The sequence below is a fragment of the Ostrea edulis genome, chromosome 7 (assembly GCF_947568905.1).
Source record: "Ostrea edulis chromosome 7, xbOstEdul1.1, whole genome shotgun sequence".
NCBI lineage: Eukaryota > Metazoa > Mollusca > Bivalvia > Ostreida > Ostreidae > Ostrea > Ostrea edulis.
This window is the reverse complement of record NC_079170.1, coordinates 67,947,729-67,964,950: the sequence shown is the minus strand read 5'-3', so window position 1 is coordinate 67,964,950 and position 17,222 is coordinate 67,947,729. Positions and strand designations below refer to the sequence as shown.

The 17,222-nt window shown below is 36.5% G+C and overlaps 1 protein-coding gene and 1 pseudogene across 1 annotated transcript; both read left to right on the top strand.

Annotated features, from left to right (window-relative positions):
* Positions 1–3,442: 3,442 nt before the first annotated feature.
* On the top strand, positions 3,443–4,210 carry LOC125656348 (E3 ubiquitin-protein ligase TRIM36-like). Its single transcript, XM_056145793.1, has one exon. The coding sequence runs from the start codon at positions 3,443–3,445 to the stop codon at positions 4,208–4,210; it is 768 nt and encodes a 255-aa protein (XP_056001768.1).
* A 592-nt stretch (positions 4,211–4,802) lies between these two features.
* On the top strand, positions 4,803–14,857 carry LOC130048750 (histone-lysine N-methyltransferase, H3 lysine-79 specific-like; annotated as a pseudogene).
* The last annotated feature ends 2,365 nt before the right edge of the window (positions 14,858–17,222 follow it).

Here is a 17,222-nt window from a genome sequence, read left to right as displayed (position 1 = left end):
GAAAATAAAACTTCAAGGGTGTCCATAATCTCGAGTGAGATTCGGATCGACTGGAAATTTGGAAAAGGGCCACCGAATCTCGGAGCAGTCCTTTATTGTCCATACATGTACCTGGAAATTTACATTCAGCTCCGATTGGTTCTAGCAATTAACGTTCACTTAGGTGACACTGCTGTTTGCTTCAAATAACTAATTTGACCGTTAAATTAACCCGATCTCCATCATTAATGCCTGTAGGTACGAGAATCCCAAATTAAAAACGGTCAATAATTTTCCATTCAAATGAGGACTTCCATGAAGGAATAGATTATCTCGTGATACTGAAGAGTTCTACTGTTTGTTTTTCTTTATGAATGATATACAGTGGGTATGGGCAATTACTATTTCCTTCCGAGCCGAATTCCAGCCGAGGTTAGGGTGTCTGATGCATGGTGAGCGAGCTCACCCTCTCAATTCATCATTATTATTCATTTGACGTGGACATATATTTAAACCGTTACATGAATAGTATAATAAAATTTTCGTACCCATTTTCTGGCTGAATTAGCTTCGGGATCTTCGTTTTCATCACTTTGCCACTTTTTTCCTGCTCGTGTTGTCGATGGAGGGCTCAAATTTGGCGGAAGTCTGTTAAAGTCTTGGTCATCCAGACTCTTGCGTATGCTTATCTGCCCGGTCTTATCGCAAGCGTTTTCTTGATCAGGGTTGGAAACGTGATTTTCGGCATACAAGCTCACGAAGCTTTATTTTGATCAAATAAATTGGATGTAGTTATATTTTAAAGTTAAACGCCAACAATAACCTTTATTCCACAAAAATACCGTTCTCATTTTCTTTTTATGTCCCAGAGATCGAAGATCGGGGGGGGGGGGGGGGGGATATTGTTTTTGTCCTGTCTGTCATTCTGTCTGAAACTTTATTCTTGCTAATAACTTTTGAACAGTAAGTGATATAGCTTTGATATTTCACTTGTTACAATACCTTTCCGTTGGTATTGATTCTTTTGACATTGACATTTGACTTACTTTTATTTATTTTTTTACATTGGTCATAATTTTTAAATGGTAAATATTAGAGCTTTAATATTGTACATGAGCATTTCTTTTGACAAGATCTTTCTACTGGTACCAAGATATTTGCCCTTGTGACCTTGGCCATCTTCGGAATTGGCCATTATTGGGGGCATTTGGGTTTCACAAACACATCTTGTTTTAAATTAGCATGGACATGTCTTGTATTTGATATTGAAGTTCAATACAATACTTTCAAAATGCTGTTTATAAGGCTAAAGTCAAATGAAACACAATCAAAATATTACGTTGATGAAACCAAGTGTAGTGAAATATATTTTGAAAGTATTTTGTTAGATTTCTTTTTCGTTTGGGCATGTCCTAATTTCCTCTGCTTTTAACATTGATTGGCAAGCCTAAAAACCAAAAAACATGTAGTCTGCGTTGTAAATACGTTTGTAGATTAGTGTAGTTGTATAGTGCTAGATGTATTTATATGTAGTTTTTGTTATTATTCTCTGTTGATATTGGCCACATTATGTAAATCTTTTCGTTTGTCCTGAAGAAGGGACGGGTCGTCCCAAAAATTTGACAATCTGGTTGTTCGTGTTGTCTGTCATTTTAGTGCTTTATATATATATATATATATATATATATATATATATATATATATATATAAGATTATAATCCGCGATATCACCATTCTCATCTAATAACAAGTTTACAGAATGTATATTATTTTCACACCATTTTCTCAGATATAAAGTTTCAGGGGGGGGGGGGGGTTACAGAGAATTGCACCCTTGTTTTGTTCAATTTTTAGGTCACCTGAGTTTACTATTGCAATTGGTTTTGTCCGTCGTCGTCCGTCGTGCGTTAACAATTGCATATTTTAACTTCTTAATAACTACTAGTCCAATTCTTTTCAAATTTGGTATGAAGCATCATTGGGACAAGGGGTACATAAATGGTAAATTTCAGGACTCCAGCTCTCCAGGGGTTCTAAGGGCCGGGCAAAAACTGCCCGAAATTGACTAATTTTCAAAAATCTTCTTCCCCTGGGGCCTTAGGAGCAGGGCAAAAACTGCCCCAAAATTGACAAATTTTCAAAACTCTTCTCAAGAATCACACACATGTAAGAAAAACTAAATGCATTAGTGATGTAGAGCAGTAAGCTAGGCCTCTACCAAAATTGTAAATTGCATGATCCCGGGGGTAGGGGTTCTGACCCCATGCAGGGCAGAGCCAAACTTGTTATAAAGTGTTTCTGTGTAAAACACTTAAATAACATTTTCTTTAGTGCTTTTGATACTAAATTGAAACTAAATGGATAGAGCAGACCTGTAGTCTTTTACCAAAATTGTAAAATTGATTTTCCCCAGAGTAAGGGTTTTGACCCTAGGGTGGGGCCAAACTTAGTATATTGTATTTATGTGTAAGTTTGCTAATACTGTGCAAAAAATGGTGAATTTCAGAACCCAGGGTTATGACTTAAGGATGAGTCTAAGTCATATATTTTGATGTTTTAATGTTAATACGCTTAGCATTTAAAGTTTTTCATCAGTGTATGGACTTTTGAGGACAGTGAAGTTTTAAGGACACATCTTGTTTTATACTGTTGCTAAACATTAGAATTTAGCTTGGATATTCAGAACAGGAATTTTATGCCCCCAAGATCGAAGATCGGGGGGCATATTGTTTTTGTCCTGTCTGTCATTCTGTAATTCTGTCATTCTGTCTGAAACTTTGACCTTGCTAATAACTTTTGAACAGTAAGTGATAGAGCTTTGATATTTCACATGAGTATTCCTTGTGACAAGACCTTTCCGTGGGTACCAACGTTTTTTACCCCGTGACCTTGACCTTGGAGTTTGACCTACTTTTTGAAAACTTTAACCTTGCTTATAACTTTTGAACAATAAGTGATAGAGCTTTGATATTTCACATGAGTATTCCATGTGACAATACCTTTCCGTGGGTATTGAACCTTTTGACCTTGATATTTGACCTACTCCTAATTTTTTTTACATTGGTCATAACTTCTAAATGGTAAATATTAGAGTTTTCATATTGTACATGATCATTTCTTTTGACAAGATCTTTCTACAGGAATTGGCCATTATCGGGGGCATTTGTGTTTCACAAACACATCTTGTTTTTCTAGATTTCATAGCCCATGGAAAGAGTGCTACCTTTTCACTAGTATTCAGGTGACCGATAAGGCCTGTGGGACTCTTGTTAAATATTTACAATTTCCTTTTTTGGAACAATCTCCTCCCACCCCTCCTAAAAACAAATTCTGGATCCATCCCTGAATTTTACATTATGTAAAATCTTGTCTTTCAATCACATTTATTCTATAAATTTACTACTTTATTTTCCTGAATGAATATATATAATCATTGATTTTTTTTACTACAGTGAGACATATTATGGCCACACCCACATCCCAGGCACAGGAGGTCATCACCTGTGACCTTTGTGTCAAGCCTACCCAGCAGTTCTGTAACAGTTGGCAAGTCAGTTTGTGTGTGGACTGTGTTAATAAACATGTGGACAAGCTCAAGTACCAACCACATGACATCGTTCATTTCAAAGACAGAAAGGTGGCTTTCCCCGAGTGTGAATTTCATTCCAACCAGAGATGTGAGGCCCATTGCCAGCAATGTGATGTTCCGGTTTGCCTGAAATGCATACTTGGTCCCCATAATGGACACAAAGTCAAGGATATTTCAGAAATTTTCAACGACAAGAAAAAGACTCTTGGAAAAGAAACCGAAGAAATAGAATCCAGCATTATTACACAGTACAAGAAGAAAAATGAAGAAACAGAAAACAAACTATCCATTATAATGTCTGAATTTGATGAACTCGACAAAGAAAAAGAAACACACAGAAAATTATGGCACCAAGAAGTAGACACCATTTTCAATAAGCTTGGATCTTTGATGAAGTCCATGAAAGAGAATCTCCTTGCTGCTCTAAACTCTCACCAATCAAAAATCAAAGATCAAATTCCAGACATGATCCAAACAGTTGAACAAAATAAAGAAATTCTTAAGTCAAACAATGTGTCTGCAGTCACTAACTACACAGAAATATGCCTACTGATATTGATGTCAAACTGCCATCACTCAAAACCAACACAGTTCAAGGGAGATAACTCAGCCTGGAATTATGAGAATACAAGGCAAGCCTGACACAGACAACACTGTCCAGTCTGACAGAGGAAGTCTCCTATTTATCTTTACAAAAGTTGTCAGAGCAAGCCAAATCAATTACAACCATTCCTACTGGAGTTAATCCTCTATTTAATGTTGTCTGTGTGGGAGTGGATGAAGCCTGGGTTAGTGGTAAAGATAAAATCATAAGACGTGTTGACATACACGGGTCTGTACGGGACACTGTCACCACCACATCTAAATACTGCCCTAATGCCATCACAGTGACCAGACAGGGAGAACTGGTATACAGTGATGACCCCAATAGAACTGTGAACATTGTCAGACACGGGAGAACAGAGACACTGATAACCACACCACAGGGCTGGCATCTAGACAAACTATGATATACTAAGTCAGAGGACATCCTGGTCAGTATGTGTACTACTGATGATAGCCAAAATAAAATTGGCCGTTATCAGGGACACACAGTGAAGCAGGAAATAGATAGAGATGAAGATGGAGAACCAATCTATAAAGGAGAATATGCACTGTGTGTGGTGGAGAACAACAATGGAGACATCTGTGCCTCTGATGGTAATGCTGACACCGTGGTCGTGGTGAACAAGTCAGGAAGAGTCCGATTCCAATACGACGGTACACCAACCAGAAGGAAGAAGTCATTTAATGTAATCCTGCACATATAGTGACAGACTCCATGAGTCAGATCATTGTGGCAGATAACGAGAATGCCTGTCTACACATCCTGGATCAGAACGGACAGTTCCTGAGATGTGTAGACAATTGTGGACTAGATTATCCTCTAGGACTGAGTGTGGACAGTGAGGGGAGGTTGTGGGTAGGGTTGTATGATTCAGGAGAAGTGAAAGTGATTCAGTACATGAAATAAACACATGATATCACATACAGACATCAGATAATGACAGAGTTCACACAGTGCTCTTGATGATATTTGCACAACAATGTTTACTTCATAGGAAATGTATTCATTATAACTTGTTATACCCCCCGCAACAAGTTGTGGGGGGGGGGGGGTATACTGGAATCGGGTTGTCCGTCTGTCTGTCCGTCCGTCCGTCTGTAGACGCAATAGTTTCCGGGCACTAAAGCATTATCCTTTTCACCTACCGTCACCATATCATACATATGGACTACCCATGGGATGAAGATGTTCCCTATCGATTTTGGGGTCAAAAGGTCAAAGGTCAAGCGCACTGGACATCGAAGTAGCAATATGGTTTCCGGGCTCTAAAGTGTTATCCTTTCCACCTACAGTCACCCTATCATACATATGGACTACCCATGGGATGAAGATGTTCCCTATTGATTTTGGGGTCAAAAGGACAAAGTTCAAGTGCACTGGACATGGAAGTAGCAATATGGGTCCGGGCTTTAAAGTGTTATCCTTTCCACCTACAGTCACCATATCATACATATGGACTTCCCAGGGGATGAAGATGTTCCCTATCGATTTTGGGGTCAAAAGGTCAAAGGTCAAGCGCACTGGACATTGAAGTAGCAATATGGTTTCCGGACTCTAAAGCGTTATCCTTTCCACCTACAGTCACCATATCATACATATGGACTACCCATGGGATGAAGATGTTCCCTATCGATTTTGGGGTCAAAAGGTCAAAGGTCACACGCACTGGATATCGAAGTAGCAATATGGTTCGGTTTGTCATGCCATTTGTTTTTTACACTCAGAAAAGAGGTAGTTTATACCTATTACCAACACCCTTTGGGAGATTGGGGTAAGCGGGGGGTATTTTTAGTGAGCATTGCTCACAGTACCTCTTGTTTTGTATTTAGAGTCAGAATGTTTTTTCTTCTAACTGTAACTTAAGGTATTAATATACCTAGTGTGTGTTTTTTACTCTTTAAAATATGTGAACAAAATTTACACCACTCCCATCAGTGTAGTAAAATGTATGTGCAGACACGTAGTGGCATATGTTGGTGAAATTTTAATCACTTTGACGAAGTGAGTACTCATCCTGAAGTACCACATTAATTAGCTGTAGGTGAATTTGAGCTGTGTTTTAATAACAACAACCACCCCTTTCTAATTTGATTTTATAATTTTTCACTCATGTAGAGGTTTGACCATCTGGCTTCTGTAGTGTTTCTATAATGATTCAACAAAGAATTTGATTTGTTTAAAATTTAATTGAAAATGTCATACCGGGTTTGTTTGTAGATGCATAGTGACATGATAAGATTGCATGACTGTGTTTTTAAAATTGAAAAAGAAAATTCATGGAATTCAAATGTAAAATATTTGTAGAACCTGATTATTATATAATTTGTATTATGATTAAAACAAAAATATAAATTGATAACGAACTGTTTTATGAGGAGATAAAATGTTTATAGCCATTGAGCAGGGAGGGATCTTTATCGTGCAACACCTACTAAACTGTGACACGGGACCTCGGTTTTTGAGGACTCATCCGAAGGACCGCCCCATTAAATCGACTCTTATGACAAGGATGATCTATTCTAACCCGGATCCCTACAGAAAGAATTGGAGAAGAGAGAGAAAGGAACGAAAGAAAGGAGAGACAGAAAAAGAAGAGGGACAGAGAAATAGAAGGAATCAAGAAAAGAGGGAAAAAATGAAGGAGAGAAAGAAATCGAGGAGAGAGGAGGAAATAGAGGAGAGAAAGAAAGAAGTAGAGGACATAGAAATAGAGGATATGGATAAAAAAGGGGAGATGGAAAGAAAGAGTGAGAGAAACAAAAATGGGGGAGAGAAAGGACATGGAGAGAGGAAGGAATTGAAGACAGCGAAAAGGGAGAGAAAAAACTGAGGAGACAGAAATGAAATTATAAAGGAGAGAGAAAGAATTATAGGAGAGAAAGATATTGAGAAGTGAAAAAAGGAAGAGTAGAGAGAAAAAAAATGGAAGAGAGAGAGAGAGAGAGAGAGAGAGAGAGAGAGAGAGAGAGAGAGAGAGAGAGAGAGAGAGAGAGAGAGAGAGAGAAGAAGAAAATGAAATAAAGATAAGTATAGGAGGGAGAGAGAAAAGACTGGGAGGAGAGAGAGAGAAAAAGAGGAATAAAGAAGAAAGCAAAATAAACAGAAGAAAGAAATACGTTGAGAGAGAGAGAGAGAAAGAAATGGAGGAGAGAGAGAAAGAAATATAAAAGAATTGGAGAAAAGAAAGAAATAGAAAGGAAGGAAGAAATAGAGGGAAGAGGAGAGAAAGAAGGAAATAGAAACGATATAGAGAAAGAAATGTATTACAGAGTGAGGGAGATAGAGGAAAGAAATAAAGAAGAGAAAAAGATATAGAGAGACAAAGAATTAAAGGAAAGACAGAAATAAGGGTAGAGAAAAAAGAAACTGAGAAGAGAGAGAAAGAAAGAAAATAGAGTGAGCAAAAGAAACAGGAAATAGAGAAGGAAAGAGAGAAACGGAGAAAGAAAGAGGAGAGAGAAAGAAATAGAGGAGAAAGAAAGAAAGAAATAAGAGAAAAAAATGGAGGAGACAAATGGAAATAAAGGAAAGATAGGAAGGAAAGAAAAATTGAGGAGTGACAGAGAAAGACATAGAGAAGAGAGATAAAATAAATGAGGGAGAAAGATATAGGGGAGAGAGAAAGATAGAGAGAGAAAGAAAAAGAGAGAGTAAAAGAAATAGAGAGTGAAAGAAATTGAGGAGTGAGGGAAAAAGAAATTGAAAAATAGAAGCGAGAGAGAAAGCAGTAGAGACAAAAAAAAAAACCAGGAGAGAGAAAGAAAGAAATAGATACATGTAGATGAGAAAGAAAGGAGAGAAATAGAGGATAAAGAGAAAGAAATGCATAGGTGAGAGAAAGAGAAGAGGGAGAGGAAAGAGAATTTGAGTAGAGAAAGATATACACAAGAGAGAAAGAAATAGAGAAGAGCGAGATAAAGATATATACAAGAGAGAGGGAGAGAGAGAAAGAAAGATATAATAATATACAAGAGAGAGAGATATATATATATATACAAGAGAGAGAGAGAGAGAAAACACACACACACACACACACACACACACACACACACATATATATATATATAATATATATATATATATATATATATATATATATTAAAGGTTGATTCGGCACAGTTGTAAATAAATATTGAAAATCAGAATGACACATTCCATAAAAAACAATCATTTACTGCTAGCGCTTTCTCCATGTCTACATGGTTCATCAGGCAGTTCAAATATGTATACAAAAATTGTTTAGTGACGTCTTTGTTATGACGTCAATTAAACGAGTCCTTTATGACGTCATGATAACGTTAACTGGTAGCGTTTGGTAATTGTCTATTTTGTAAAAATATTATGCTAAATTGTCATTCAATTATTCAAATAATTATTTTCTATTAAGGCTTGGATTGAAAAGTTTAATAAAATAGTCCTCTTTGGCTTTGCGAGTTATTTCATTTTCAGTCCACATTTTAAAGAACGAGAACACTTTAAATTTACCACCCCCGCATTCCGCAAAATGTTCACTACATGGGGTGTTCCGCACACTAGGATCTTTTACTTGTTGTTTGTGCACCCTTACTCGCGCATTAAGTTTGTTCGTTTGTCCTATGTAGTTTTCTCCACAAGTTGGGCAAGTGGCACAGTAAATAAGGTTCTCGGATTTACAGTTCATGTTGGCATTGACTTTCAATATTTCCCCGGATTTAAAAGTAATGGAATCACCCTCTTCTATGTATTCGCACGTCCCGCAGCGTGGGTCACCACATTTTTTGACGTATTTGACCTTATTCAGGGAGAAATTGGCTCGAGTTAGTAGTTTTTTTAGGCATGGTGCCTGACGTCGGCTGTTAATAATTTGAGATGAATTCACCACATTTTTCATATTGTTGGATTGTTCCAAAATTGGAAAAAAAACCGTTTAGCTGTATTTAAGATATTGTGATTCCTTGGATTGTGTGTGACGTCATAACAAAGACGTTACTAAACAATTTTTGTATACATATTTGAACTGCCTGATGAACCATGTAGACATGGAGAAAGCGCTAGCAATAAATGATTGTTTTTTATGGAATGTGTCATTCTGATTTTCAATATTTATATATATATATATATATATATATATATATATATATATATATATAAAAGCACTGAAAAGGCCACGACACTGTTGGTTATTTAAAACTCAAATTTTCGACGCAACGCGCGTCTTTATCAAGAGACATAAATTATATAAACAAATAACACACAAAAACGACAAGTATCGATAAACTACATTGGTGAGAAGAGTGATACACTATTGTACTGAGTGATAAAAATGGTGGTGGTTACGTTGTAAAGCGTGTTTACTGACTATGGTTTAGAGAGTTTGTACCATGGTCGGGTCGGGATGAAAATAAAATTATTCTTGAAAAATTACAAAAATCAGAAAAATTTAGAGGGAAATCTTACAAAACAATGTGATTATGGAATAAAATGGTGGGAAGATAATGATATGGAGTGATTAAGTTCAAAACAATATTAGGTAGTCCGTACCATTGATGATTCGGATATGGTGAACAGCGAAAAATAATGATTGCCAGAAGAACACGATTAAACAACAAACAAAGTCAATCAAAGGACATGATCTAGCATTAAAATCAACAATCGAATAGGTGAATGGGAGAGAAGTCTAGGAAAAAGATTCAATAATATTTTTATTTTTCAGGTAATATATTTTTCAAGGTCAGACAAATTGAAGCCGCATTCTAGAAATTCTGATATCCCAACATAAAGAGCTATGCGAATCCGAATTTATGTTGATTTAGAATAATGTTTTACCATAGTTTAGAGGTCTTAAGATGATATATTAATAAAATACTAGTCTTCAAGGTCAATACATTTTTTCCCTTATTATCATCCCCCCTTTTTTATTTTAAAATTTTAAAAATGAGAGAGAGAGAGAGAGAGAGAGAGAGAGAGAGAGAGAGAGAGAGAGAGAGAGAGAGAGAAAGAGCTATAACATTTCATAATTGTAATGATTTCTTATGATGTTCTAACATAATTAGGAAGTATTGAAGGTCAAACAACAATCGCAATCCTGGGAACCCTCGCTATGGCTAAACAAGGAACTCAAGGTTAAATAAAGGAACTCAAGGTCAGAGCCTTGAAACCGGGGAAACGAATTGTATTTATATTAATCAAACAAAATAAGATATCTTATCGGGTGAATTTTGGCGATTAGGCTATGGAAACTGATTTTAACTAAGGATTTATCCTGGATTCATGCGCGTGAAATCATTCCAATTATTCATTCCACCTGGACGGAATGATTTCAAACGGTGCATCCAGGATTTTTCCGTGCTCTTTCTCTCTGCATCGGTCCATAATGGGTTATGATCAATAACAACCACTTGCATGTCTTGCCAAATGTGACCTTCTTTGTTGAAATGTTCCCCTACGGGTTCGGTCACGCGTTTGGTTTTGATGGTTGATCGGTGGTTGTTGGTCCTACGTCTGATGTTTGTAGTTTCCCCAACATATTGTTGTCCACATTGTTTACAATTGATGAGGTATATGCAGTTGTTGGTTTTACAGGAGAGTTGACCCAATATTTTATACGTTTTGCCTGTAGTGAAGCTTTGGAACGTTTCTGAATTATGGCTAAATTTGCAAAGCAAGCACCGCTTGTCAGAGCAAGTTGAAAAGCCTCCATTGGGTAGGGGGTTGTCTAATCTGGCCCTTACCACCAAATCCTTAATATTCCTGGGTCGTCTGAAGGACACCATTGGTGGCTCACCAAATTATCTTGCCAATCTAGGATTATCCATGAGTTTCGGGAAGTTATCCTTTAGGATTTTGTTTAGGTCCTTCAATGCAGGGTGGTAAGTGGTGACTAGAGGTACTCTACAGCATTTCGTGTTCTCCCTGTACTGCAACAGTGAAGACCTGTCGATTGTTTTAACCTCATCAATGGCATTAGTGACAGATAGCGGCTTGTAACCTCGTTTGCATAAATGAGACTTAATTTGTTGACCCTGTCGAAGGATTTGGTGGTAAGGGCCAGATTAGACAACCCCCTACCCAATGGAGGCTTTTCAACTTGCTCTGACAAGCAGTGCTTGCTTTGCAAATTTAGCCATAATTCAGAAACGTTCCAAAGCTTCACTACAGGCAAAACGTATAAAATATTGGGTCAACTCTCCTGTAAAACCAACAACTGCATATACCTCATCAATTGTAAACAATGTGGACAACAATATGTTGGGGAAACTACAAACATCAGACTTAGGACCAACAATCACCGATCAACCATCAAAACCAAACGCGTGACCGAACCCGTAGGGGAACATTTCAACAAAGAAGGTCACATTTGGCAAGACATGCAAGTGGTTGTTATTGATCATAACCCATTATGGACCGATGCAGAGAGAAAGAGCACGGAAAAATCCTGGATGCACCGTTTGAAATCATTCCGTCCAGGTGGAATGAATAATTGGAATGATTTCACGCGCATGAATCCAGGATAAATCCTTAGTTAAAATCAGTTTCCATAGCCTAATCGCCAAAATTCACCCGATAAGATATCTTATTTTGTTTGATTAATATAAATACAATTCGTTTCCCCGGTTTCAAGGCTCTGACCTTGAGTTCCTTTATTTAACCTTGAGTTCCTTGTTTAGCCATAGCGAGGATTCCCAGGATTGCGATTGTTGTTTGACCTTCAATACTTCCTAATTATGTTAGAACATCATAAGAAATCATTACAATTATGAAATTTTATAGCTCTTTCTCTCTCTCTCTCTCTCTCTCTCTCTCTCTCTCTCTCTCTCATTTTTAAAATTTTAAAATAAAAAAGGGGGGATGATAATAAGGGAAAAAATGTATTGACCTTGAAGACTAGTATTTTATTAATATATCATCTTAAGACCTCTAAACTATGGTAAAACATTATTCTAAATCAACATAAATTCGGATTCGCATAGCTCTTTATGTTGGGATATCAGAATTTCTAGAATGCGGCTTCAATTTGTCTGACCTTGAAAAATATATTACCTGAAAAATAAAAATATTATTGAATCTTTTTCCTTAGACTTCTCTCCCATTCACCTATTCGATTGTTGATTTTAATGCTAGATCATGTCCTTTGATTGACTTTGTTTGTTGTTTAATCGTGTTCTTCTGGCAATCATTATTTTTCGCTGTTCACCATATCCGAATCATCAATGGTACGGACTACCTAATATTGTTTTGAACTTAATCACTCCATATCATTATCTTCCCACCATTTTATTCCATAATCACATTGTTTTGTAAGATTTCCCTCTAAATTTTTCTGATTTTTGTAATTTTTCAAGAATAATTTTATTTTCATCCCGACCCGACCATGGTACAAACTCTCTAAACCATAGTCAGTAAACACGCTTTACAACGTAACCACCACCATTTTTATCACTCAGTACAATAGTGTATCACTCTTCTCACCAATGTAGTTTATCGATACTTGTCGTTTTTGTGTGTTATTTGTTTATGTAATTTATGGCTCTTGATAAAGACGCGGGTTGCGTCGAAAATTGAGTTTTAAATAACCAACAGTGTCGTGGCCTTTTCAGTGCTTTTATAAATTTCTTTACTGGCCTTGTATCTTCTCAGATCCGACACTTTAAGAAAGTAGGGTGTTGTTGGGTTTTTGTGCTTATATATATATATATATATATATATATATATATATATATATACATGTATATATATATATATATATATATGAGAAAGAAAGATTTATACAAGGGAGAGAGAAAGATATATACAAGAGAGAAAATAAATAAACAAGAGAGAGAAGAAATATACAAGAAAGAGAGAGAGAGAGAGATACAAGAGAGAGATAAATAGAGGAGAGAAAAATATATACAATGGAGATATATACTAGAGAGAGAGAGAGAGAGATAAAGATATATACAAGAGGGAGAAAGGGAGAAGAGAGAGGGAGAGAGCGAAATAGAGAAGAGAGAGAAAACAAAAAAATATAAAAGAAATAAAGAAGACATAAAAATAAACATAAGATAAGAAAGAAATCATACATGAGAAAAAGAAAGAGCAAGAGTGAAATCAATGAAGGGGAGAGACGGGAAAGAAAAAAAATTGAGGAGAGAAGGATATATACAAGAAGATATAAACCAGAGAGAGAGAGAGAGAGAGAGAGAGAGAGAGAGAGAGAGAGAGAACAAAGAGTTTAAAAGGAAATAAAGAAGATTGATTGATTGATTGATCTTTTCCGCCCGCCACACTCAACAATTTTCCAGTTATCCGGTGGCGCCCAGTTTTTATTGGTGGAAGAGAGAACCCAGTTACAATGTACCTCCAATGTACCTCAATATATCTCCACCGACCTTCCGAAAGTAAACTGGGAAACATTCTCACTTACCGGTGCGAGCCGGATTCGAATCCCCACCGGCAGAGGTGAGAGGCCGTGTGATTTTAAGTGCGATAAATATAGAATAGAGAAAGAACTCGTAGAGGATAAAGAGAGAAAGAAATGAAGGGGGGGGGGGGTCACGAAAAAAAAATCTGAGAAGAGAATGAAGTAAAAGAGAAAGAAATTGGAGATATAGTTGGAAAGATGAAAGAAAGAGAGAAGAGAGAGAAAAAGAAACAGAGGACAGAGAAATAAAAAAGAGAGAAAGATAAACGTAGGGTAGAAAGATGTAGAGCTGAGAGAGAAATAGAGAGAACAAGAAACGGAGGAGAGGGAGAAGAAAGAGAAAGAAATGGAGGATAAAAAAAGAGGAGAGAGATAAAACAGAAGAAAGAGGGAAAAGAAAGAGAAATAAAAGGGAGCGGGAAAGGGAAAGAAATATAGGAGAGATAAAAAGAAAGAAATAGAGGAGAGAAAAAAAGAAACAATTTGAAAAGAGAAAGAAATATAGAAAAGAGAAAAAAGAGGAGAGAGAACGAAATAGAGGAAAGAAGACGAAATAATGGGGAGATAAAAAGAGAAAAGAGAGAAAAAGAAACAGAGAAGAAAGAGAGAACGAAAGAAATAGAGTAGAGAGAAAAAGGAAAGAAAGGATTTTGATGAGAGGATGAAGTAAAGGAGAGAAAGAAACGAAGATTTGAAAACATGACGTGGGGATTGCGAGGAATCTTGACAACAGGAGATATGTTTAGGCTACATACATGTATGTAGGCCTAATGTTTAGTGCGCAGCGCAAGATAGACTTTGAAGTCGGAGGGATAGAAAGTAGCCGAAAGCATAGATCTGACATCAAACAAAATATGTCATACAGACCTACCAGAAAATGCAGTGTAAGTTAGACTGCATCATACCTTATCATTAGTGTAACATCGTGAACATTTTGTAAATAGCTTTTAAATTTTATGATTAAATTGAAATTGCGATTGATAAGATTGTATGATAAAATTCTACTAAAAACATATACACAAATGATGGCAAGCAGCTTTGATTTTGTCTGATGTGAATTTTCCCGCCAAAGTATGGTGCGGGTTCGGCGCGTTTTATATGACCCAGACAAATCGGTCAAACTGGACCTCCCATATTAAGTACCTCATGAATTCACTAGACATGGCATAACACTACTCGACTCTGAGAACATGTGATCTTGATATTGCCGACGCAAAATTACGCCAGCATATCAATCTGATTAAAATCAGATCCTCGATCCGCTCCTCTTTTTTTCTTCTTGTCGCTATCAGATCCTCGATCCGCTCCTCTTTGTTTTTTTTCTTCTTGTCGCTACCTCGTGTAGCGACAAGAAAACAAAGAGGAGCGACTCGAGGATCTGATTTTAATCAGATTGGCCAGCATGTCCAAATTCAATGGCTTCAAAATTATCAAAATATCAAAAATACTCCAGAACTCCGAACCTACACGCTCTTAAAAGATCAGTATACTGTGGAAAAATACGTGGAACTGGATCTCCCCCAAAATGTGCGATCAACTCTGGCCATGCTTAGATGTGGTGTTTTACCACTTAGAATTAAAACCGGTAGATACAGAAGTGGGTCGATTGAGGACAGGATATGTATGTTATGTGACCAAATGAAATAGAAACGGAGAGACACTTTTTACTACACTGATCGTTATATAATAGGACAAGAAAGGATTTCTTCAGTAAAAATGGAGTTACCTGCATGATTACCACAGTTTAACTTTAGACTCTTCTTTATTTGTAAACGTTATACCAATCATCCACGACAGACAGCAAATTTTATATTCAATTCCTTTAATATCAGACAGCAAAAATTAATAAAAAAGTTATAATGTCATATATCTCCCTAGCATGTACATATTGTTAGATATTGATTCAAAGTGACGTATAGGTTCGCTTGGGCCGGGTGTTATTTCATTTATATACAGAGATGGAAATGTTGTTAATTAACGTACGTACACATAATTGATTGATTGAATATTGTTTAACGTCCATTTCGATAATGTTTCACTCATATGGAGGCGTCACCACTGCCAGTGAAGGGCTTTAAAATTTAGGCCTATGATCGGCGCTTATGGCCTTTGAGCAGGGAGGGATCTTTATCGTACCACACCTACTGTGACACGGGGCCTCGGTTTTTGCGGTCTCATCCGAAGGACCGCCCCATTTAGTCGCCTTCTACGACAAGCAAGGAGTACTGAGGACCTACTTTAACCCCGATCCCCACGGTATCACGTCACTCTAATAAATTACGTACTTACTTACTTATACATGTACTCAGGTTACCGTAGACCAGGTTTGGATTCTTTTTTTTAATATTGTCCAATCGGATTGTAGTGTTCAAACGCTTAAGTTATTTTGCCATCATTGTATTTTTTTTAAATTTTTTTTTATGGAAGCAATGACATCGCAGTTGGTGTTCTTAATTGTATTACTAATCAATATCTAACACAATGTATGTTTAACTTATCAGTTAAAGGAATCATATAAAAAAGTCCGTATCAAAACTTATTTTTCTCATTTATCAAATATTTATAAACACGTTCCGAAGATCATTTTAAAGAACTGTGATTGGAGTGCCTGAATATAATTTGATACCTTTGTACTAAGTTTCATATGGAACAATATATATATATATATATATATATATATATATATATATATATAAGTATATGTATGTATATAGCATGTATACACTGTATACGTATTGATGTGATGCACATTTTCATGGCATTTGATGTGTAGCTTTCCGTTTGCTACAGGAGATTTCAATGGAAGGTGAATATAACGAACAGTGATGTGTCCTAATTATTGTGTAATTAACTGTGTCTGTGAATAGTGAGGCATACATGTAGATGGAATAAAAACAGGAACTTATAAAAGGATTCGCGTTGTTGCTATATTTATTTATACAGCAAATGTAATACAATGTGGACCTATGTTACGTGATGTCATCTGGTACATTTTGTAAGACATGACACATACTTCACACTTTGAAGGGTGGGTCAACTACCCCCCCCCCCCCCCCCCAGTGAAAATATATCTTATAATGAAACATTAGGATTTTAAAATACTTTATCATTTAGTATATGATATAGTAGTAGTAGAGTTTGTATTGAATTCTTACCGTAAGTGTCTAGTTAGAAAATATGTGTTCTGTTTGAAATCAAGAAAGAAAATTGTCTAGGCTAGCAAAATGCATTTCAGTGTGCACATTTAATTCCGTGTTCATTTTCAACTTCACTGGAGGCCTAGCACAAGCTCAGTTACGACGACATTAACAGCAAAATTCAATCTCGATGTGTACGTAAGGGTTCCCTGATGTCGATAGAGTTTTTGTTGTGTCTAATAGTTTTTCAGGTTTCCTTATCATTTTTAAAAAAAAAAGTAATTCAATGCAGGGACTGTTACTAAATAAACGAGAGAGAGAGAGAGAGAGAGAGAGAGAGAGAGAGAGAGAGAGAGAGAGGCCTGGATTCCTCCCCACCTTTTTGATTTTTTTTCATTTTCCTTTTTTTTTTTTTTACATGTTAGAATTCTTTTTGGTACGGCTGCAGGTATATAAACGATTTGGGTCGACTAAACTTTGATAGGCTCGATCTGATTGACGCATAATTGCATTGATGTTCTGTACAAA

Excerpts from the sequence above, each read along its gene's own strand:
- LOC125656348 (XM_056145793.1), top strand. The coding sequence starts at position 3,443 with ATGGCCACACCCACATCCCAGGCACAGGAGGTCATCACCTGTGACCTT.